General features: G+C 33.7%; 1 protein-coding gene across 1 annotated transcript in view; it reads left to right on the forward strand.

Annotated features, from left to right (window-relative positions):
• The window catches only part of MAN2A1 (mannosidase alpha class 2A member 1), a 108,301-nt gene that overhangs the window by 46,953 nt on the left and 37,707 nt on the right, over positions 1–23,641 (forward strand). Inside the window, exons 10-13 of the mRNA XM_084225816.1 lie at positions 1,794–1,979; positions 3,314–3,428; positions 6,246–6,313; positions 23,193–23,358. Of these exons, the coding sequence (XP_084081942.1) occupies positions 1,794–1,979; positions 3,314–3,428; positions 6,246–6,313; positions 23,193–23,358 (535 nt within the window). The remainder of the gene's footprint in view (positions 1–1,793; positions 1,980–3,313; positions 3,429–6,245; positions 6,314–23,192; positions 23,359–23,641) is intronic.

The following is a 23,641-nucleotide window of genomic DNA, read 5'->3' on the forward strand; positions in this document are numbered from 1 at the left end:
GAAACAGATGTGAGAAAACCAAGGTTTTATACAGCTTTTATGGAAAGGTTACCTATGAGCTGAAGTGTTCTCTAATGCAGTGTTGTATTTCTGAGTGTCTTTCATCATTGACCATTGAACCTTTTTAGTGTTTAGAAAAATATTGAGATATGAAAGGAAAATTCTGCATCTGAGAGATGTCCCTATTAATAAAAAAGAAAATTAAATTAAAATTAGTCGTGGGGAAGAAAATTCACCTTATTTTAAGGACTAAATTTTGTGGTGCTCTCTTCTTTATAGCAAAGTGCGGTCAGTGTTTAGTGGCTAACTTGATTTTTTTAAAAAAGGTAAAATGCTTTAGGACAGGGTTTATTCACTAGATGAATGAGCATCTGATGACTTTTTTTCAACTAAAATATTTTCATTTTTCTTTCAAATTAAGCTGCAATAGGACAAAGTAGGAGGGATTCATAGAATTAGGAGTTTAGGCAACTTTTAGATTACAGTGATTAAGGTTAATCTAGCACTGGTAATTAAATATAGGACTTAGAACTTTTTAAGACCTTGATTTTGTATGTAGTTTCTGAGCAATTACCTAACTGGTAAGAGCAGAACCTCCACCTGTTCATGAAATTTTGACGATATGAGAATAGTTAATGCTGTTATATGTCTAGTGCACCTTTCAGTTTACTTGGGAACATGGTAGTTGCAGTTTTTATATAGCTGTTACCTATGTGTTGTATAAAGATGAAGAGAAAATTGAATCTAAAGGAATTTTTCATGTTCACAATTAATACCATGCATAGTCTGAAAAATGAGGGTTTTTTGTTAACTTTTTTGTTTTAAATAGTTTAAAGTTGAACACGTGCCCTCGTTGACTACTTCAGTAAATAACTTATTTTCCTTTTCTTTTTAATTTATTACTTGTAGGCCTAGAAGTTAACATTACAAGAAAAATATGTTGTTGTGATTTCTTTGCTTTTTATGTAATTAACCTGTATCATCTTTGTTGCTTCAAGTACTCAAGAAAGGTTAATTAACCTCTAATAAATTTTGAAAAATAAGCTGACAGATTTCAGACTTGCGAAAAGAGGACTATAACATTTTAGGAGAAGATAGGAAAAAAGTTAACAGATGTTTTCCCAGAATTTATGCAGGCATTTTTGTCAGTTAAACATCCATATTAACTGGCAATTATGGGGATATTTTTTGAAAAATAAATTTAGATTCTCATAAAGCAAGTGAGAATCTAGTGGTAATATTTTAGTGCTAGGCTTTTGCAGCAGATATAGAAGAGAAAGGCTCTGCATTCTGTTCAGTGTAAGGGTTTTGGAATCCAGTGTTCTCTCCATTCAGGTGACTACTATGCAGTGAGCAGATGCGTGATATTGTTAATCCTTTAGAAGAATTTAATTTGCTTTAAGTGCAGATGGCAGAATAGATATTCAATAGTATACAGATTAGTATATTTATTTAAAACAAATTTATTTGATTAATAAGTTGTTTTTTGGAATTGGAATTATATGCTTCTTGTAAGGCACTCTATCCATGCTGTGAGGTTTTAGGACCAATTCCATAAACCTCTCACACATTTATGACTGTGTATTTTAGTTTGCACTGTCATATTTTTATTTTAAAGGTCCATTTTCCATCACTGAAGTCTCACAGGAAGCTACAGTGTGAGGATAGGCTAAAATGTGCAAGAACAAGGTTTATAGAGCTTATGGAATGATTTACCATTTATTCTTCAGATCATGCATTGCTTTTTAAATTTTAACCCTGTATAAATACTTGATTATTCTCTGCAATTCCAGGGCAGCTGAAATTCTCTACTCCTTGGCTTTAGTACAGTCCAGTAAATCTGAGAAGATGAGTGTATTTCCGTCTGTGGATAACTATAAATTGCTGACAGAGGCTAGGAGGAACCTTGGACTCTTCCAGCATCATGATGCTATTACAGGAACAGCCAAAGATTGGGTAGTTGTGGATTATGGCACCAGGTAATTTATTATAAATACATAAACCTAAATCCTTATCTCCTTTTGCATTTTTAAAACTGAAGTATTTATTTCAGACATTCAAATTTGATACAGCAACATATTCCACTGAAAGTGCAGAGGTGCTCTACATGAGGAGTAGGTTTGATTGCCCATGCTTTTCATTTATGCAATATTTTTGAACCCTCTGAGTAAGAATTTGGTGTCCAAACACAATTTTGATATTTCAAAAGGTACACACATTACTGAGATTTCCTTAATAACAGAATTTTTCTGCAGTAAGAAGGAGAAGTTTTTGAATTTCTCTGTCGTAAGCAATAACCGAAGAGGTACTAATTTAAGCATATATTCTTTGGAAAATCCCACACCTTCTCTAGCCTACCTATCTTAAAAGTGGGAAATCTTTTTTGTGTTGAAAATCTTCTACCTAACTTGTCTGTCATTGTTCATTTTTTCATCTGGGGGGTATTTTTCAGTATTGAAAAATTTTTCTGCTATTGTCTTCATAGAATTGTTTGAAGAACATTGCATGATATATGTATGTGTGTGTATACACATGCTTTAATTATGAGTTTGTTAAGAAAATTGCTTCATATTGGGATCTTAAGAACTAGTAAATTTGATTAATTGAGGTGATGATGGTAGACTGATGATATAGCATCTTCATTAAATAAGTAATTGTTTTAAATGTATCTAAAAACCTCTTGTTTAAAACTATTTCATTACAAGTATTTTTAAATTCCATATTTTTAATCTACTGCATCATAAGTATTCACAATATACTTAGTTCTGAGAGAGTGAAATATAGGCTTTTTTTCACTTTACAAATAAAATTTTCTGGCTCTCTGTCTTCAGAAATTTGTGGACATCCTCGTAGTTTATATAGTTTATATAGTTTATATTTTTTGTGTTTCTGATTGTTCTCTTAATCCTGTGTAAACAGAATCTCGACTTTCTGACCAGTGTTTCAGACTTGTCTCCACTATAGAGACTGAAAATCCAATATACAAACTGCAAACTTTCCTAAGATTAGCATTTTGAAAAAGTACTTGTTATTCTGAGGATACATCTTTGGTAGCACAGCATACAGGAGGAGTATGCAAAACAAGAATTTTCAGTATGTGAGACAAGAATATAATTCAGAATATTTCTGCATTTTTCAGACTGGTCAGCCATTGCAACTAACTGTTCTTGATTTCATGCTATATTGATGCTAAAATTTTTATTTCTTTTTCTGCAACTCATATTTTTGAGTTCCTTATTGTTTTTAAATTTTGGTGTCACGACATTGAATAAAACCAATGGAAAACTAACTAAGATTTTAAATGTTTTAACAGGCTTTTCCATTCAATAATGAATTTGAAGAAAGTAATAATTGACTCTGTTCATATTCTTATCCTAAAAGACAAAAGTGCTTATAACTATGACACAGCAACTCCACTCCTGAAGATGGTGAGCTCTCTTCCTTGATTTTTTCCAAAAAGGCAATGTGAGCTATGTCTGTTGAATTCAGTTTGAGTAGCCCTTCAAAATGTCAGAACTAAATTTGCACCTAATGCCTTCTCAGAAATGTGCTACTTATCACTCTTCACATTAACTGAAGATATTAGAAATTAAAAAGTGAGCAGTTGATGCTGAAAAAACACCCACACGGCTGAAGGAAAGGGACTTATTTTGTTCCCTTTTGTGAGTTAGATAGTAAAAGCAGGTGTTCTAATTTTCTTGTGGATATAAATGTGTTGGTGACCTAAGTGGCATGCATAAGTGAATATATGGCAGTATGCAGTCCTGTAATTTGACTTCGCTTCACAGGGGAACCTAAAAAATGTGGGAAGAAGAAAATTCCCATCTCTAACAGGAGTCTAACCTTAGTATGCAAGATTAGGTCAAGACAATACCTTGTGCTCTTTTTACTTTGCTGAAATTATTTGAAACAGGAATGTTCAATGAAATGGACAATAAAGTCAGCAATGGATCCTCATGTATCATTTTGAGAACTATTTTACAGTAAAGAACACCTTGAAGAAAAACACTTGCTAATATTGCTTCCTTTCAGAATGCTTAGTTTCTTCCCTTTCTGAACAAAAGTGCTCTTCTGTGACAGCTGTGAATTTTTAGGAAGTCTACTTAGTGCATTTACCCTGAAGATAGACAAAATGAGATGCCTTAAGTTCTTTGTGCATAAACACAGCAGGATTAAAACAGTCTTTAAGATATGATTATCTCACACTTCTGACATTACAAACATGACATACATTCTACTGGTTTAGTTGTGCCAGTTGTGTCATATCTTGAACTACTCTTCCAGTGACATAAAAAATTTTTTTTCAAATAGTTCTTCATACTTTCAATTAATTTTATACAAATATATATGTATAAATATATGCTGCATGTGTGTGCTACACATATATATCACATTGCCACAAATATATTTCTCCTCTTTGGAAAATGAATGTGCACTTTCATAAAGTAGGAATATTTCGAAGGCATTCATGGGATGAAGGTTTTTCTCCTTCTGTGAATTATATTGGAAAATATTGTGATGTTACATTTTACTTAACTTTTGTTGTTCCTGTTCTTCATCAGTCTGGATTAATACCACTGCATTGTAGAAGTACTAATTGCTGTTTAAACTGTGTGTTGCCTGGGAGCATACTAATTCAATAAGCTATTATTACCACTGTGAAAGCAGAAATTAAAAAGGAAGAGTTGTTATTGCAATGAATTTATGGTGTCTATATAAAACAAAAAAATAAGGTGATTACAAAAGCAGATTAAGATTTATCTGTTTGCCGCACAATATCCGCAGCATATCATTAATCTAGTATCTCTGCTATGCATTGGATGTAGCAACAAAAGCTTTATAATGTGGGATTTGTGGACTGCTAACAGAACTTCAGGATACTTGCAGAGCACCTCTGCAAACCTTGAGTAAGTTGGAAGTTCAAAGGCATTCATTTTGCAGTGGTATTTTGGTGGCTGATGGAAGCTGACATCAGGAATTGCTCAGAGATGGGCGTTCAGAATGAATGTCAAGAGAGTTGAGAAAGACAAATGATGAAGACTGTAAGACCGAAAGTGGCTGCTGTTTTTGAGGGGTGAAGAAGTCAAAAACACTTAGAGGAAGAGAGCACAAGACCCTGGCAGCAGCATTCCAGCAGGAAGCAGGGACAACCAGGGAAAAGTTCCCTTTCCTGGAGGCAGAAAAAAGGAAGGTGGGAGTAAGACACTATTGAAGAACTCTGGAATGACACCACTTGCACTTTTTCTACTCATCGTAATTATTAGTTGCACACAAAAGCATCATGGTTTTCTCATGAATAATTTGTACTTCTTGTGTTAAGTTGTACAAACTCTACACTAGTAAACAAACAAAAAATCACTCGGAAGGCAATACACTGATAAAGACAAGATCCTTAAAGATCCCAGAATGACCCAGCTTTGGTTGGATCATGGATGAGATTCAAAATGTAAAAATAAACTGCAACTATTACACAATTTTTGTACATTAATCTTAGTTCTTTCAGTGCAGAAAGAAAATTTAAACGCAAGTGACAATTGCTGGATTTGAAAAATAAGATTTTAAGGCTGTTTTGAGGAACTGAGAACTCTGCACTTCAATTTCAAAGTCCGTAGTGGTTGCCATTGTAAGAACTGACTGGAAGGCACTGTCAATTAAGAGTTTGGCTGTTCTCTTAGGCTATGCAACAGTGACAGCAATGTCTTGTCTCTACCTTTCCTCGGTGGAAGTGAGTCCTGTCCCACACCACACCCCAAATTATGTTTTTTGAAACTTCTTTTTGTACAATATAAGGTAACAATGAGAGCTTGCTGGAGACTATACGGTGAATGCTTGTGATTAGTGCACAGGAGCATATTGTTTCAGAGTAAATTTATAGTAGGAGAAATTTAATAAAATTATGTGATAAGTATTTGCAAAATTTGAAGGAAGTTGGTGATTAGGAAGGCTTGTATGCAAAAACTAAAATACAGGTGTAATAACTTGATAGTGGAATCTACTGAGATCTTTAATGAAAACAAATGTCTTCCAGTGAATTGGTCAAAGTAAACATCTTTCTTTTTTCAGTGTGAACTACTTAGTTTATTAAATTTTGTGGATTGTCATCCTCAGTAATGGGCTAAAATAAGATTTGGTTTCTGGTGTTGTTAACATGGTTTTGTACTCCACAAAATGCATATAATAGGCAAAGCTCATATATTACTCACTGAAGTGTATTCAAAAGCAAATTCAAAGATGTTCTCTTGTAGGATGATGTTCAGGCTTCTCAGGATTCTTTGCCACGCAAGACAGTTATAAAGCTGACATTGCAACCAAGGTAAATAATTTATATTTTACTCAGTGTCTGAGATTCTTTTAGCAATATATGTGTTTTCACCACCTAGTGAAAGTAAGTTTTTTACCACAATTTTTTTTGTAAGTAAGTAGTTTTTTATGCCATTTCCTTTTTTTCCTTTTTTTTTCAATTTTTTTGCTCAAAATAGAGCTAAAAGTTTAAAAAAAATAAAGAAAATCTTAAAAAGTTATTCTGGGAGATTATGCTAATATTATTATGACTCATTGAAAGAGCATGTTAAAACTACAGGCATTTCTGACATACCACAGCTGAAGGAACCGTTCTGTTTCTGTGTGCTTTTACAGCATTGTAATACTAAACACATTGTGCTTGAGAGAAGCAAATAGAATATCTAAACATGCAGAATTACAGGTGCCTCAGTTAACCCTGTGAGCAAAATGTCAAGTTTTTATAAGGTCTGAAAATCACAGTTTATAAATACTGAATTGTCTTTAAAAATCAAGTAGAGGATAAACTAGGATATTGTTCTCTCTTAACTCCAACTTTCCATTCTATTAAGAGGAGATACCTTTTATTTATATGTAGCTGTAGGGTGTTCAGCTGAAATTGGCATCCTGCTATGTCCATGAACAGTCAGTATCCCACTTGAAATAATGTACACATTCATTTAAAGTGACTGATCCAATAACGTGAATAAGATGTCTGGGTATGAGAACTGCTGTCTGTGTAAATCAAATAATGCAAGGTTTTTGCTTACAGAACAGAAGATATAAGATTAATTTAAAAAGCAGTGAATACTGGTTTTGCTGATGTTAGTATCTGATTTCTCTTGTTCTAATGGCAAGATAATAAGACTTACTTGCTTAATTGATGAAGATGTCCAATGATTCAGCTGACTAACTGCTACTGTTAAAAAAATATGGTTAAAGTCTTTGAAAAAAGTGAGTAAAATTTAGTTCTTGTGACCTTTTGGGGGAAGCTGTCTTCAGTCTTCCAGCACTAAATATACATAATGTGTCTAGTGTACACTTTTCTCTAGAGAATGCTTTAATAAAATAGGACTTCTCTTATTGGAATGCTATAGAGATGCTAATAGATTATCTTAAACTTGTCCAAAATGACCAAGAACTCAGATGCCTATTTATTTTACAAAAATGTTTTAGCTTTTCAAAATTATCTCCTCAGGTTTCTTCACTGGAAGAGGATTGTATATGTAGTATATAAGCACTTGGTTGGAGGCAAGTTATGATGTAGATTTTCTTTGCCATTTGAGGATAGCTTTATTGCCTTTGCTTTACTTACCTAGGTTAGCTGTTGAAATTTTCCCTGTGCCCTTTTCATCCCCTAATATACCTTTTGTTTGCATACAGTGTTCCACTTTTGTCTCTGCATAAAATGCTAAGTAAGTTTTTCCCTTTTTGTTCTTAATTATTTTCAGATATTTGCCTTTTTTTTTCCCCTCTTACTTGTAAATTGAATAGATATACATGACATTACCAATAACATTATTCTGGCACACTACTGCTGCTATTCTCTAAACTGGTCTTAACTTACTAAGAAAATAGTAATAGTGGAAAATTGCTGACTTTATGTTGTCTGGTATTGTGAAGATACCATACAGTCATATAAGGCATGATATATGTTCCAAAGACTGCAGTCAGAAATATAGGAAAAAGAATGAAGAGGGGAAAAATGAGACAGAAAGGGCAAAGAAAGATTATAAGAGAATATTGATATTACTGACTAAATCCTGGGGGTTTTACATCCTTTTCTGAAAACACTTTGAGAGTGTTTCACATAAGTGTTTTACATAAATGTACAGTACTTCATGTTTTATTTGTTGTTAAAATTTTCATTTGAATATCTCTTTGTTAAACTGTTTTTGCTTATAAAAATTAGCTTAGTCTCTTTAGGCTTCTAACTTTATCTCTGGTTGTAGTCTGAGTCTCCACTAACTTAATTACCATTGGGAAAAGTGGTATGTAAGCTGACACTGTAACTGCTGGTAAAATTTAATTTGTGATTATTATGATTGTGTCTGAATTTTTTTGTAGCATTTAATGAGAAATGTTATTTTTGGTAGAAGCTTAAACCCAACTCAATAAATCTATTATTAAGAAATTCTGTGCTTAAACTTCAAACATTAAAGCTTTTAAGAAGCAAACTGGTTTTTTTCCATTTAAAATTTTGGGGCATCCGCAGATTTTAAAAGTTGATTTTCACCAAAACTTTGTAATTTGCTCATCTTCTGTTCAGAATATTCTTTATTATTCATCCATCTGTGTAATTGAATCTCTGGATTTCTTTCTGCTAGTGTGTGCTAATATGTCATTATATGGCATAGAAATTAAATCAGTGTAACTGGCAAGGTGTTTGATTTTGATTAGCTATTTAGGTTTTTTTTATTGGCTATTTAGCTTTTTATATTTTTGCATTTATTTGTCAGAATTTAAAAAAAAATCTGTATTCTATCTTGGTAATTCTTACATAAGTGTGGTTCATATCACCTGTGCTTTTAGAGGGACACTGCTGATGGGAAACTCATCATGGCTTTTCAAATTTCAATAGTTTTTTTTTTCCCTTATTTTACTGATTGCAAATATAACCAGCTTTCTACAGGACCATAGTTGGTAGTGTGCTTTTTGCCTGTTTCATCCATCCTTCCTTTAGGGTATTTTTTAATTAAGTGTTAAGTGTTTTCTTCATTGCTCATGAAAGTTGTAGTCAGTACTGAAAACTGATTGGACAAGAGAGCTAGGACAACTTGTTTACAGGGAAGAAAAAGAAAGCAGGAAGAGATCTATCTTTCAGTTGTTAATGTTCTAGTGTGAAGTATCTCCATATTGTTGTGTAATTGAGAATTATATTTCAAACTGCTTCTAAGCGGGTGCCACCTGTAATGTATTTGGTATTGTTTCTGCCCCCACCTGAGCATCTTTTCTCTGTAGTGCTGTTGTGATATCTTTATGAATCCATAAATGTATTTTTTAAGTAATGTGTTAATTTTGATGAAAGAGGTGTGCAGGATACTTTAGATCTTTGACCTCCATGACCTCAGGATGACTAAGTGGTCTTGTGATCAGGCTTTTGAGTACTGAAATTATGGAGTCTTTAATGACACTATATCCCTTTTAACTGATAAATGAAGTTGCATGCTTTTTTAAAAAATATTTCTTTCAGCTGAAAAGGGGAGCTTTCACAGGATAATATCCAACTAGATATGGAACTACTTCAGTCTTGTTCTGAAGTTTAAAATTACTGCATGTCTTGGGAGACAAACCCATTGAGTGTGCTGATAAATTGGATGCTGACTCCTACTCTCTGGCTGCCCAGCTATTTAGTGTAATAATAGGTTTTCAGGAACAGTCTACCAGAGGTCATACTTTCTGAATGGCAAAAGACTTGCCCTCACTGGACTTGGTGGGTGGGGGATGTGTTTGAACCCCCCGTGCTCCATTTGGGCTGTCAGCAGCAGATGAAGGGCACGCTGTCCGTGATGGGAAGGGTTTTCCAGCTGCTTCTATCTGTGCTGTTTTCTGGAGGCAGTGTTGCAGGGGAGCATGCTGCACGACCAAATGACTGGATTTGACTGGATTGACTGTCTGCACCAGCTTGGATCTTGTAGTGGTCTTGTTTGGCACAATATGGTGAATCATAGTGGAAAGGCCTAACAATGGCAATTAGGTTTTATATCTTCTTCCCCCTTCTTGTTTTAACTCTTCAACCTTCATGTGCCTACTTGGGTAGTTTAAATACTGAGTTCCACTGCACTCTATCCTATCTGAACTGAAGATACTATGGTACTGAAAAATTTTAAAAAGTCATCAATTTAAGATTTTTTTTTGTACTAAACCAGCTATTCTTATAATTCAACCACAAATAACTTTTGTCACCTGATCTTAGTGGAACAAAATGATATGATAACCTTCTTATCAGGCCAGTTTTATAGCTTGGCAGACTATAAAATAGCCTAGCTAGCTATTTCCACTCGCTGAAATATTTAGGTTGCCTAGGGGATTAATTATGGGTGGATATCAATAATTTCTTCAAAGGTCTGTCAAAGCAGTTTAGTGATACTCACCTTATAAAAGAATGTTTCCTTTTTTCAAATAGAGGCTACAAAATAATCTTGGCTATTATCCTGACTTTGTTATCCATGAGCAGGTTTTGGCATAAAGTTTTATTTAATAAAGTTTTGGCATAAGTTGTGTTTATACTATTAGGTCCAAAATGCGTGGTATTTTTGAGAAAGAAAATCCCAATTTACCTCTATAATTTTTCAACTTGATAATCTTTTCAAAAATTCACTTGGCAGGGTATTCACTGCTTTCTCAACATGGCACTTAAATGCAGAAATTAAAACTATACTGCTAACTTTAATGTGTGATAGAGAATAATGTACCTAGGTCAAAAATTCTTGATGGAGCAGTGTGTATGGTACTGTATTTGGTTGGATGACTACAGCAAGAATAATTTGAGAAGGAAATTTTGTTAGTCACATGCCTTAACTGTGTCTTTGTGATTAGAATGTGATTAGAATGTGACTGGATCAGGCTAATACTCTTTTATTTGGCAACTTTTGCTTGGTTGGTGATTTTTTTGTTTCCTTTTTTTCCCCCCTTTAGACCTGGGTTGCCAATTTTGGTACAATCTATCTAAACTTTATTCCAATGTATTTACAAGGAGAGGACCCCCCCCAACAGCACTTGACATTTTAATAATAAACCTCTTAAATGCCTTTTATGCTTGCATTATTTCAGAGGCATATTCCTAGTAATACTCCAAAACTGCTGGGAAAGGAAAGGACAGTGGAAGAAAAAGTATTTGCAAACTTCAGTGAAGGAAAAAAAAACAAGTTTAAAGAAAACAGAAAAGAATACCATAACATTTAAGATGTGTTCATAAATATTTGTGGCAACTCATGCATTGTTAATATGCACACCTGTTCCCCAGAGAAGAAAACAGATCTTGAAAAAACAAACAAACAAAGAAATGTTGACCAAACCAATACTTTCAAGTTTTAATTGGATGAAATAGTGATTCCAAAATGCTCAGCCTTGTGTGCTTGTTTAAGTGAAACCTCTGTATTAGTTTCTTTCAGGGAGGTGGGCAGGATGAATACTCATTCAGTTAAGCCTTAATACTCACTGCTTCTATTAGGAAACAATGATTAATTAAGCCCATCTATTAAGCACACAGTAGTTCAAATAGGTGAAAAATTAGGAAACACTTTAGAGGTGATATATGAAGAGCCTGAACTTTAGTTTCCAATACCCTGGCTGCTTAGGTTGGATACAGCCTAATGGTTTTTTGAAAATTAATTTAAAGCGTTAATCTCAGTGTTCAGCTGCCTGATTCATTTACTAGATTTCAGGTGACCTGTAACCACCAGGAGCATGTCCTGTTTGTAGTAAACTCAAGGTCATTTTTACTAACTTGATTGGACATTTAAAAAGCATTCTCCTTGGTTTTCATGATGGAAGAGCTGTTGCAGAGGCAATGAAATGCTTGGCTGACTCTGGATAACTCAGGCATCTGAATCTTGAAATGTTACTAAATGTGAACTTGAAATAACTGTTTCAGTAAAAATCATTCTGTTAAAAGTGGTGTTCATTCAAATTGAACAAAAAAGCATGATACGTTCATTCTGTTTTTTAGGTGGAACTTAGCTGAGCAAATATCTTTCTGACCAAACCAGCAAACTCTCCATTGACAATGTCTAATGGGACAGGAAGTGAGGGGTATGGAGGAGTTTCACAGCACCTTGATCTCTTTATTCTCACTCTTTTTGTAAGGTCATAATAGTTTTTCAGAGGTTTCTGTATTTTCTGTGCGAGTTTTCTACTTTTTGTGTTAAAAAAACATTAAAAAGTATAATTCATACAGGCTTTTCTCAGAAGTGACACCAGGCACTGGTAATTGACATCTCTTAAAAAGTTTATCTATGAAGTCTAAAAGCAAAACAACAAATAAGCTGAGAGATGAATGCCTGGTTTTGTTTAAGAGCTTTAAAATTGAACAGTGGTACATTTTTTGAGGTACAATAAGTTTTCATTATGAAGAATAAAAAAAGCAACTTTGATTTGCAATTAATTGTAATTCAAAGCTTTTTGTGAAATTAATTTTTATTTTTTAAAACTCAGTTTTTGAATGCTATGCTTCTGAATTCAAGTTATTCTAAAAGTTGTTACGTTTCAAACTTTTAAAGATTAATTTTTAGCATATAAAAATTCTTATACATCCAACTTTTTTTTCAGTTTTTGGTCTGTCTTACTGTGCATGAACCAATGACAGTCTGTTCTAAATGTTTTTGTCTACTGACTGTCTTTGAAATGGCCACTGCAAAATTAAACCAGTAAATAAGTTCATGGTTTCTAGCATTCATAGGATCTTTGCTGTTTTTCTAAATTGCACAAATTTAGTCCTTTCATTTCAATGCATGGCATATCTGCATCTTTTGTTGGGGTTTGCAGTGCCAGTACAATCAGACAGTGAAGGTGTTTGATGCTTCGGTAGCTATAAAAAAATTACAAGATTTAAATAAAATATGACAATCAGGTCTTACAATAAATTTCTGGTTTCCTCTGAGAACACTGCAGCGGAAATGTAGTGAAATGCAGAAGGAACAGGTGAACTAAACATACTCTAGGGGAAGGAAAAGCCTGAGCTTGTTTTCAAAGCACAGAAAGTGACCATTATGGAGGAGCATGGTAGTGAATGGTTGAATACAGCTGAAAGATCTGCATCATATGCATGTACTTGTTGAACAAGTTTTGGAAGTAGGTTATACATATTTTCAGTATATTAGTACATTTGTGTATTATTTCTTTTTTTTCCAGGCACTGGCCCCTTCAGCCTTTTTACAGGAGTTACTTTGAGGCAATATTGTAGTTAGTCCAAGGCTCTCAAGGCACAGACTGAAGTGATATGGAATACTTAAAAGTCTTTCTGCTCTTCTGAACCAGATTTTTTTTCCCTTCTAAATGCAGATTTATAAAGCCTGCACTACAAGAGGAACAAGGAAAGGATTTTAGTGAAGGTACTTCCTGATCCTGAAAAAGTCAGGGGGCTTCAAGCCCATCTTGGACCTCAGAACATCTCACAACTTTGTGGTAAAAGAAAAATTTAAAATAGTGCCTTTGGACTTAATCCTTTTATCCTTAATTGGAGAGTAGTTATGTGCTCCAGATTAGGATATATGTGCCACTACAATCCATTAAATCATAGGAACTATGTGTATCTGGCATATGTAGTAGGTACATAACATTTAAAAGTCTTGTCTTAGGTTGATGTTGATTTTTTTCGTGTTCTCAAAATATATAGTTCTTGCTGTGCTGTTGTCTGTGTTTTTTGTGAATGCTGTTTTCTTGAGGTTGTTCCATGGTTTGTTCTTGAGAAAGCCACACAAAGGTCTTGTTTCCTGCGGGAGTGGAGGGATGAATTATGTGCCCATTGTCTGCCTAATTCTGCGCCTTTTACATGAGCAATGGATATTATAAAGATTTCTCTGCAGAGTTATAAAGGAGAGAATTCATAGGAACGCATGTTGTCTCAGCTTTATTAATGAGTCTGAAGTTCAGATGTGGGGTTGTCACTAGGAAGGGTACTCCGACAGTGATTCTGAAATGTCAAGCTAAGATTATTTTTTTTTAAGCACAGAATCACTGGTTTTATTCATTTGTATGTTAACCAGAACTGTCAGACATTACTACCTTTAGAAATAACATGTAATTTTAGCGTAGCTCTATTTCTAAACGACATGTTTCTTTTCAAATTCTGTTATAATTATGGCATTATATTGTGTTAGTTGCAACTCTACTGAAGTAGATTCTTGTGAATTTACTTATTTATTGATAGTATCTCTTTATTTCTTGATGTCACCAGTTTAATAGTATAATGAAAAGCTGATCCCTGGATAATAGGTTCTGTTTCCACCTTTTTACATCTTATGAAAGTAACACAAATTTGTGATGTTTGCTAGTAATTTGAGGTTAAGATTACTATCCTACTAATTCATATGAAGGTTATTATTCATAAACTGCAAAAGATGTCTTATTTAAGAACAGGGAAAAATCACACTATTTCTTCATATATGATAACATTTTATTATATATATTCAAGATTAATATTCTACTCTAGAATAAACAGTTTAAATGGATTATAATTTGCTACTTTGATGTAAGATGATTTTCTTTTCTTGTTACATCTGTGGTAGTATTGATGAATTTATGAGATGCTTATCTGGATGTGATGTAGAGGAACGTATTAGCATTATTTATTTTATATTGTTAGGTAAACTGATAAATCTCTTTTGACTTTATCCAGTTAATTAAAAGACTTGGGGGAAGGTATTGGAATCTTCTTTTGGGGAAAAACCTGCTTTTCTCTGACTTAATAGAAAGCTGTTTGTTTAACTTGATTTTTAATAAACCACTCATATTCTTACTGCCCCAGATTTTGTGTTTACATCTAACACTATATCTGAGAGCATAGGTCCTAATCATAAACAAAAGACTTTTCAGTTTAATTAAATGTCTAGGACTGTATAGTTATGGATGCAAATGGTTTCAGTATCTACTGTATCTCAGGGGCGGTATGTTTAATCTCTAGAAACTATTGAAAATATTTCAATATAATTAGGTGTGTTGATGCGGTTTAAGCGCAATTCACTGTAGTTTCATATGTTACTTGGACCTTAACTTTGTGCTACCTTCGCTCAATTAATAGACAGACTTGCTGGTTGCCTAACTGTTTTCTAAATTTTTACTGATAAATGTTCGTTGGTAAATGTTGGATATCACATATTATTCAAATTAAATCCTTTGGTGTCGATCTGAGTAGGGTGGAATTTTTTTGTGCAAAGTAAGGCCAGAAAAAAAGTAAGGATTTCTTTAGGCAAGATATTAAAGTCACAAGTTATTTTCTTTTCTATCTGTCATGCTAACAGAGTAGAATGTAAATAGATTACAAAAGTTGATGTCATACTGGCAACAACCACTCTATATAGGATTAGTATTTAAAACTGTCTTGGTAAACTGGAGACATTATTTCATAATCAAAGAAGCAGGCAAGTGGAAGTATTGCACATCACATGGACAAATAAGGTGTGGACTGACCAAATGGACATTAGTGAAGCAGAAGAAGACTAGGTATGACAAAGATGGAATTGAGAGAGTTACTTGTATGGTATCAAAAGCAATTTTGCTCTTGGATGATCTAAGTGGAAATGTTCTTTGTAAAGTGCAGCTGAAATAGTGTGTTATACTCAAGAGTGATGAAGGCTTCATCAAAAATATGGGGTGAGAAGTTGGAAAGAATTAATAGGAAAACAGGAGCACTAAGTCAAAGAAAACACCCAAGGAGATGTTGAAAGAGCATCATCTGTTTAGTTTGGAAACACTGATAATAAGGAAGATAAGTCTATAAATGCATGCAGGTTTGTTACAAATAGTCATTGTACAAACAGTGGAAAATAGGAAGATGTAACTGGAGAAAATGTTTTTTAAAATAATTAAAAATTTAATATTATATTAGAAAAACTGGTGCATGAGCTGCAAAACAATATAATCAAATTTGGACTTTTTCAAGAATAGCAATTGCAACGTTTTTCAAAGTTTGCCTTCTGATTTCTCATTTTGTCTAAGAGGTCAAGCTACAGCAACCTCCTAGTCCACAGGGGGTTTTGTTAATATCTAGATTTTCCTCTGTCTCCTCAGTTTACTCTTGGGAGTCACAGTGGAAAAGGGGTATTTTGTAGTACCTAGCATGTCCTAAGGTTATAGAACAGCCTGTTCTGTGCATAGGTCTCTGTTTGACCAGGTGGAGTAAAAGAGAAAAAGGGACTGGTTCAACACATGTAAGACTTTCCAGTGATCTTAAAGGCTGCGTGATGTTTGTATAAAAGCTGGTAGCTGCAATGACAGAACCTTTCTGCTTAGGGATGATGTGCACAAGCACAGCAATTTATTGTTTGTTGTCCAGAAAAACTGAATTTTCTGTTCAGGACAAAAAGGTTTTTTCCACTTACAAAAGTTATTTTGTCACCTGGCAAATCTGTTGTAAAAGCTGGAGTGCTTTTGTATCACTTTTGATGAAAGACTGTCTGAGTGCTGGTATTTTTACTGTTTTATGCATTAAATGTTTGCAGAGTATATCTGGGGGCGTTGTGGAGGTCATCTTTTTGGTGATTTTTTTAAAATTACCATTACTGTAGATAGGTGGGTTTCACATGTGGTGAGGAGTATTGAGCAGTGCAGTAACTTCTAGTACTAACTGTGTAGATTGGTAGCAACAGATCATTTCTCTGTAGGAATGCAAAGGGTCAAGGAATTTCCTCATACTGGAAAATCCTGCATTTTACCTTTGTCTCTCTACACCCCTTCCTCTCCTCATCCCCCAGAAATTCTGTTTCTAAAAGAAATGCCCTAAATCCCTAACATCAGATTTCTGTAAGTTAGTTGGCATGATTTAACACTGGAAGTGTTCTTCCCCTTCTGGAAAAAAACCCAGAAAAACCTCTGATGTATCTAATGGGTATTGCTGATTTTGTTCCCTTTTGAAATATGAACTAGGAAGAAAATTATTTTTGTATTATTGGACAAGTATCATTGCATATTTGTTCCCAAATACATTAAGTAATTCCTTAGGGGCTTATGTGGTTTTATGTAAAAATTAATTGACAAATTGATTTTGATACTTTTTGTTTCTTTTTTTTTTTTTTGTTTCCCTCTGTTGAAAGAAGGTCATGGATCAAATGTCACTGATAATAGTTCGAGGTACACAGAGACATAAAGTTCAGCATTTGCAATAGCATGGAGTAGAAGTATAATTTGGGTGAAATCATGAGAATATTTTACATTTGAGAAATAAATATTCATTTCATAGAGGAGGAAATAAGGATAGTTTAAAATACCTGCAGAGTCAAATTTTCTTTGGAATTAGCATGAGTCAGACTCAAATACTTTCAGAAAGTGGAGGACATTGGTCAGAAGATTTTCATGCATGAGGGTTTGAGTAACTTTGTCCAAAACTTTCTCTGTTGCCTAAATTTCTTACAAAATGAATTTTGAATAGAACTGAAAAGTGTCTTAAAACGCTGTGAAACACACAGTTTCTGAAGTCCAATTTAGTAACTGATAGAAGAGCTGTAGGAAAAAAAGCATTAATCTGCTGCCAAGGAGAGTGTCACAATCATGTGCCTGCACAGTTGGCTTTTGATGAGTTTTGTTCCTAAAGGAATATTAAGAACAGAACATGGATTGAGATATTGGAAAATGTCTAATTTTTGTATAACCAGAGGAGCACTATGAACAGGTAATATCCTGAAAATTGTATATATGGAATTTATTTCCAGAACAATTATTTTATAGGCTCTATAATTATATTTTATAGGTTATCTTTAGTAATTCCTAGCAGAAAAGCATACAAAATGGATGAGGAGACCTGTACTTAAAATGTCATGTTATTAATGCTCTTGACTGAGGAGGCCTTGACCCTTGCATGAGGGACCATTAGAGTTTTGAAAAGAGCTAAGTAACTTGACTTAACTTTTTTTTTACTGATCAGTTTGAGTAAATATTCAGTAGAATTTCTCTTCTTAAGAAAAGGGAATGGTTAATATTCGGTTTTATTCTATGTTTTCCCCAGGGCCCCCTACAGAAAGGAGAGAGCTTTATAAGTAACAGGGGAGTAATTTTTGTGCTCAACTTACTTATGGTTTTATTCTGTATTTTTAAAAAAAGAGGGGATTAAGAACCTTGATGTTTTCTTGGGCTTCAATGCAAGAATCACAGTAGTCTTTTCTTCAGGGGAGGTTGTACATATTTGCACAATGGACAGATAAATGCCTGGTTCAAATAGATGGTCTTGATTATATTTCTTCCTCCATCCCCAAATACGTGCATCTGTGTAATGGCAATTCATGACAGCTTCTTAGGATTCTCAATTTCTTGGAATTTTGAGGGTTTTTTTTGTTGAAATTCTGCCATACATCAGAAGTTTTGAATTTTTAATGGTATTTTTGGAAGTTACCATGGCAAGCAGTGCTTTATGCACTTTAAATATTAAACCCTAGTTTCTACCTCATATTCATCAGTGTTCAGTAATTAGATCTACTGACTCTTCTCCCATCTTTCACAGTAATTTTTTCTTGCAATCTTAAGATGTGAGACAGTTTTCATTCTATTACACAGTGAGATGATTTTTTTTTTTTAAGAGAATTTCACTTTTGTTTATAATTTTAAAGTTCTAGTCTATCAGAGTCCATCAGAGTCAAGAACTCAGGATACGTTTCTAGCTGAATTGGGATTTCTAACCCACCAGCCTCTCTGGAGACTATTAAAATATGTAGTTACTTAAATTCCTTTTTTCTATAGCGTAAATCATTTAAATCTGTTTTCATTACTCCTGTCTTGTTCCTTTCAGAACTCACATGGGTCTGTTTGTTCTTTTTTGTTCTTCACTGGAAGACCACTGATAATAGTACATAATTTAGCTTCATGGCTTGTGTCTTTTCTCAGTTTTGGGTGTACTTGTTGCATTTTTTTTTTCACCACTTTGGTGGTTTTTACCTTGGCCTTTATAGGGGAAGAGTGAAAGAAACAAATTAGCTTTGAAGGTGTTGTTCATGTAACATTGCATTAAAGTTGTTCTTATGGGTCCAAAGAACTGACTCTGGTGAAACCATTTATAATGGGAAATGCTTAAATCCATCTCAGAAGTTTTGCTGTGGAAATTTTAGTAAAATTGGTCAGTCTGAGCTAGAGGTCCTCAAGGAATTGGTTCTCCAGATGTATTTGAATAAAGTTACTCTGCTGAACAGTAGACACTGTTGTCTTGAACTGTAAATCCCAAGTGCCTTGAAAGGTGGCATAAGCCCTTTTGGATAAGCCCTTGTCACTTACAATGCTCTGACATTTAACATTTTACATTTACAAGTAGTGAGTTGTGGTTTCTCACCTTAGTTGAATGCATCCCTTGTGAAGGAAGGATGAACAAACTTCAAAAGGAAGTGGTGATTATGGTAATTGTTTTGCAGGTGTTACCAATAAATGTGTGTATCAACATAGATGTCTCTATGTTTATGCACATTGGAGGAACAGAAGACAATGATCTTTTGAAATACTGAAGCTTTTCTGTTTAAGAAAAAATATTATTTTAGGAGGCAGAGGTGAGAGTTGTTAGAGATCTAAATAAATCATCTTTATTCATATTTTTGTCTGTAAGTATAGCTACAGCAGATTACATATTTTCTTAATTTAAATATGAAAGTATTTGAAATAAGAAACTGTGGGGTTGGAGGGGAGAGGTGCATTCCAGCTCTTGCTGAAAATGTTCAACAACTAGTTAAATCTTGTCCTACAGGAAAGACTGGTCAAAATATTCTTGTATGCATACATTTAATAGAGTTTATTAATGTTATTAATAGTAGGTTATCTAGTGAAGGTGGTCATGCTTGTATGACTAAAAGATTCCTGTTTTGAATTTCAGAGACCCAAAAAAGTATGAGGTAAAAGAATTCATGGTATATCTTTCCAGAAGTGTCTGAAAAGGTGTTAGGATTTGCTTTTCTTAAATTTCAAATATTTGTGATGCATCTAATTTAGGATTGAGAGCTCAAATCTACAATCACTTCTCTTTTTTGAATAGGCTGGGAACAGTTAATTCCTGCTCCCTGTGCAGAGGTGAAATACGGGGTCTCCGTGTGAGTGGTTTAGTCATAGTTTTTGTACCAATGCAGTTTATTTTAACATAGTTTTAGCATTTTAGATTTCCTGAATAAACAAAATAAATTATGGCTGACTCTTGGCCATAATGGTGCCTCTAAAGTAAAATATTTCAGAGAAAATTTTTCATATTAATTTTACCAATAACCATTAAAACCCTTCAGTCTTTAACTGAATGAAAGACGTAAACTTAAATAGTTTTATTGGTGTGGTTGCCAAAGACCAGTGACCTGAATAATGAAAATAAAATATTTGCTTTCTTTTTTGAAAGACAGTAATATTCATGTTTTTGCCTTAAGGGATAGAAAACTTTAAATATTATCAGGTTGCTTTTCTCTGTAATGCAACCACAGTGCATTAAGCAATTGTACACAGCTTTTTGTGTGATAGTCTTTGCAAAAGTACAGCTTAAGGGAGGTGTAGCTCTTTTTTTTTCAAATAAAATCTACAATTTTTATAGTGGGATATTATTTAAGGGTGGGAGCTGAATGGTACTTCAGAAGTAATGTGATTTAATTGTATTAGTCAGTGCTTTTGTATATGCACAAGAATTATGTCTTGCTTTGTATAACTACTATACAAAAGTCCTCCTGAAATAGTGTGTCAAAACAAAATATGAGTATCTAGTCCAAACTCCTGCATTTTAAATGCTGAAAATTTGCCCTGCAATTGTTAGCCTCCTCTTATTACTCTACACATACATAATGAACTTTAAATACATTGATTTAAGAAGTTAAAAAATATATATATTTTGATACAACAATAGATTTGTTAAATCCAAATACAATTTAAAAAAAAATAGCCTGATGAAATATAATAATGATATGACAGTTCACAAGACTGAGGGTTATGTTTACCTTTACCTTTTGTTGTAGGTAAATTTGTCATGCACCTAATTAAAGTTGTGAAATATGTTTGTAGCTATGGGAAGGTGAACAAAGTTTCTGGAAATATTTTTTGCCCTAATACATTCTTTGCTTGGCAGATAATTTAAATTTAATGAGGATGTGTAGCATTACTGAAAAATTATTATAGGCATAAGGTCTCCTTTTACTTGGAGGCATAAGAATTCAGGAATTCAATTGTACAAGAAGAATAAAGAAAAAAAGTATGTGGTGTTCTGTTCATGGATGAGAATGAGGATTTATTTTGAGCTTTGGTGTTCAATCATTTCTCAATCTGTGTTGCTTCTGATAAAGTTCTTAACACTCTTTTTTTCACAGTACATGAGGAGTTCTTAAAAAAGTTGATATAATCTCTATTCCTAATTTATAATGGGCTGAGACTGAGAGCAGAGTTGATTTAGCTAGGTTTTTTAATTCCACGAATGTCATTTAAAAAAAAACCAAAACAAATGAACAGAACCACCTATTGAGGTTGACCAAAACATTTAAATTACAATCTTTCTCTGGAAGAAGACAGCTCCACATAAGCAGAAGTGTAAATTGCCCTACCCAAGTCTAAGGGAGATTGTCAGAAAGTCTTGCACAAGTTCTTAAAGACTCTGAAAGCTAACCCAGAATATAGTTAACTATTATGTTGTCTGGTAATCTAGGAGTCTTCAGCATGAAACAGGACAAAAGACAGCATCCAAAAGCATTTTTGGTTGTGAACACAAATGCACGTTGAAAATCATTGGTATACTTAGAAGTCATGATTAAACAATACTTCAGTACAGGAATTTAAGGAGTTAAAAGGAAAATATTTTCATTATGGGAAGCTGATTTGATGTATAGCAAGTAATCCAAAAGTTCTTGATATAAAAAGCTAATAAACCCTCTGATTTTGTTTATTCAACTAATGGGAAGTTGGAGTTGACCTTTCATTTCCTACTGAGTGTGAGGCAATAGGGTAGCAGTGAAGTGCTGGGAAATTTAGTAGCCAAGTTTGATGCAGGCAAACAAAGGATGCAGTAAGAAGACAAGGGGGAAATGGTGGCCTGGTCAGGATTCTGAATGAGATTTGTAGGTTGGATGGATGGAGGCATTTCTAGGTGAAGCGGTTTGGTCTGTGAAGGGGGTAATTGAATTTGTGGTTTAAGATGTGAAAGCAAAAGAAATAAAACCATGGACAAAACCCTGCACAGAAGAATCTGCACAGAAAACAAAGAGCAGAGAAGAAGGAGAGTCTACTTCGAAGAAATGCAGGAGGAGTGATTTGATAAGTAAGAAATGGATCTCATGGGAACTGATGTAAAAATCAGATCCTGTGAAGAGACTGTAAACTGCTTTACAGTGGGGAGTGTTAAGGAGGTTGAAGATAGAGTATTGGTTCTGCTGTATATAGTTAAGAAGACACCAGAAGTTTTGGCAAGAGCAGTTTTTATTGTAAAAGACTTCTTCTAAAGGATGACATGAACAGAGGGAAACTTAAGGGAACAGCTGAAAATACTGGATTCTTTGAGTTTCTCAGTGAAAAGACAAGAAGTACAATGATAGTCCTACAGATGCATGAATCAAAAATGTTCTAGTATAGTTCTGTTTTTCTATACCTTACAATACATGAACCTGTAATAATAATAAAAAAATATTTAGGCTAATGAAGTCAGTCTTCAGCTCAGGCCTGATTCTTTTGGTTAATAGCATAATCTGTGTTCAAATGGTAGACTATGGAAAAAAAAAAATTATTCCATATGTACCTATTAAGAAGATATGCAAACAGTTGCCATAGTGAATGATGCTAAATTAGAATTTAAATAATTTTGTACTTTCCCTTATAGGAGAGAGAAACTAGTTCCTTTAACGAATATATATAGAGAGAGCCAGTTTTCTTCCCTCATTTTTTCTAAGTTGTGTTAAAAAGAGGCAATTGTGGATGAGAATTTGATAGTTCAGCCTGAAAAATGCATTAAAATGCCCTTAAGTATCTTGGTTGTGCTTGCACCTGTTAATAGCAATTCTTTAGCAATTACAATAGGAAATAGGTATATTTTTTGTCAGGAATTTCCAATATTTCTTGGACAAATAATAGCATTAAGAAAAGAAGACCTGCACATAATTGATGTTAAATATCCATTGTTTCTTGGTTATGTTTTGTATATTTATTTGTTGTGGTATGTACCTGTTGTTCTAACATTGTTTTAATCCTCTGTATGTAAAATTTATGTGCAGTAACATTAAACCTGAAGGAGGAAGCTTGCTTGCCAAAAGATAATTTAGTAAATATGTTTTTTTCAGATACCTTTTGATACATAATCCTTTGGAACAAGAGCGATTTTCGGTGGTTTCCATCAATGTGAATTCACCCAGAGTGAAATTATTGTCTCCTTTGGGAAAACCTGTTGCTGTCCAGATTAGTGCTGTTTGGGATGGAGCAACTACAGTATCACATGAAGCTTATCAGGTACCCTATTTTAAGTAAAAAGCATTAAAATATGGTTTTTGATATGTACTGTAGCTTCCTAGTTGAAGAAAACGGAAAGTGTTCTTCATATATGAGCAATTCTAGTCTCTGTAGACAATACTATTAATTCAGTAATTTTAAGTAAAAAAAAACCCAACCAAATAGAATCCAAAACAACAACAAAAAACCCCCTAAAACTCAACATACATGTGCTTAGCATTAATGTTTCTTAAACTGATAAGCTGTTAAACTTTTGTGATATAATTTACTATGTTTAAAGGAT

This window comes from Fringilla coelebs (assembly GCF_963513975.1).
Source record: "Fringilla coelebs genome assembly, chromosome: Z".
Classification (NCBI taxonomy): domain Eukaryota; kingdom Metazoa; phylum Chordata; class Aves; order Passeriformes; family Fringillidae; genus Fringilla; species Fringilla coelebs.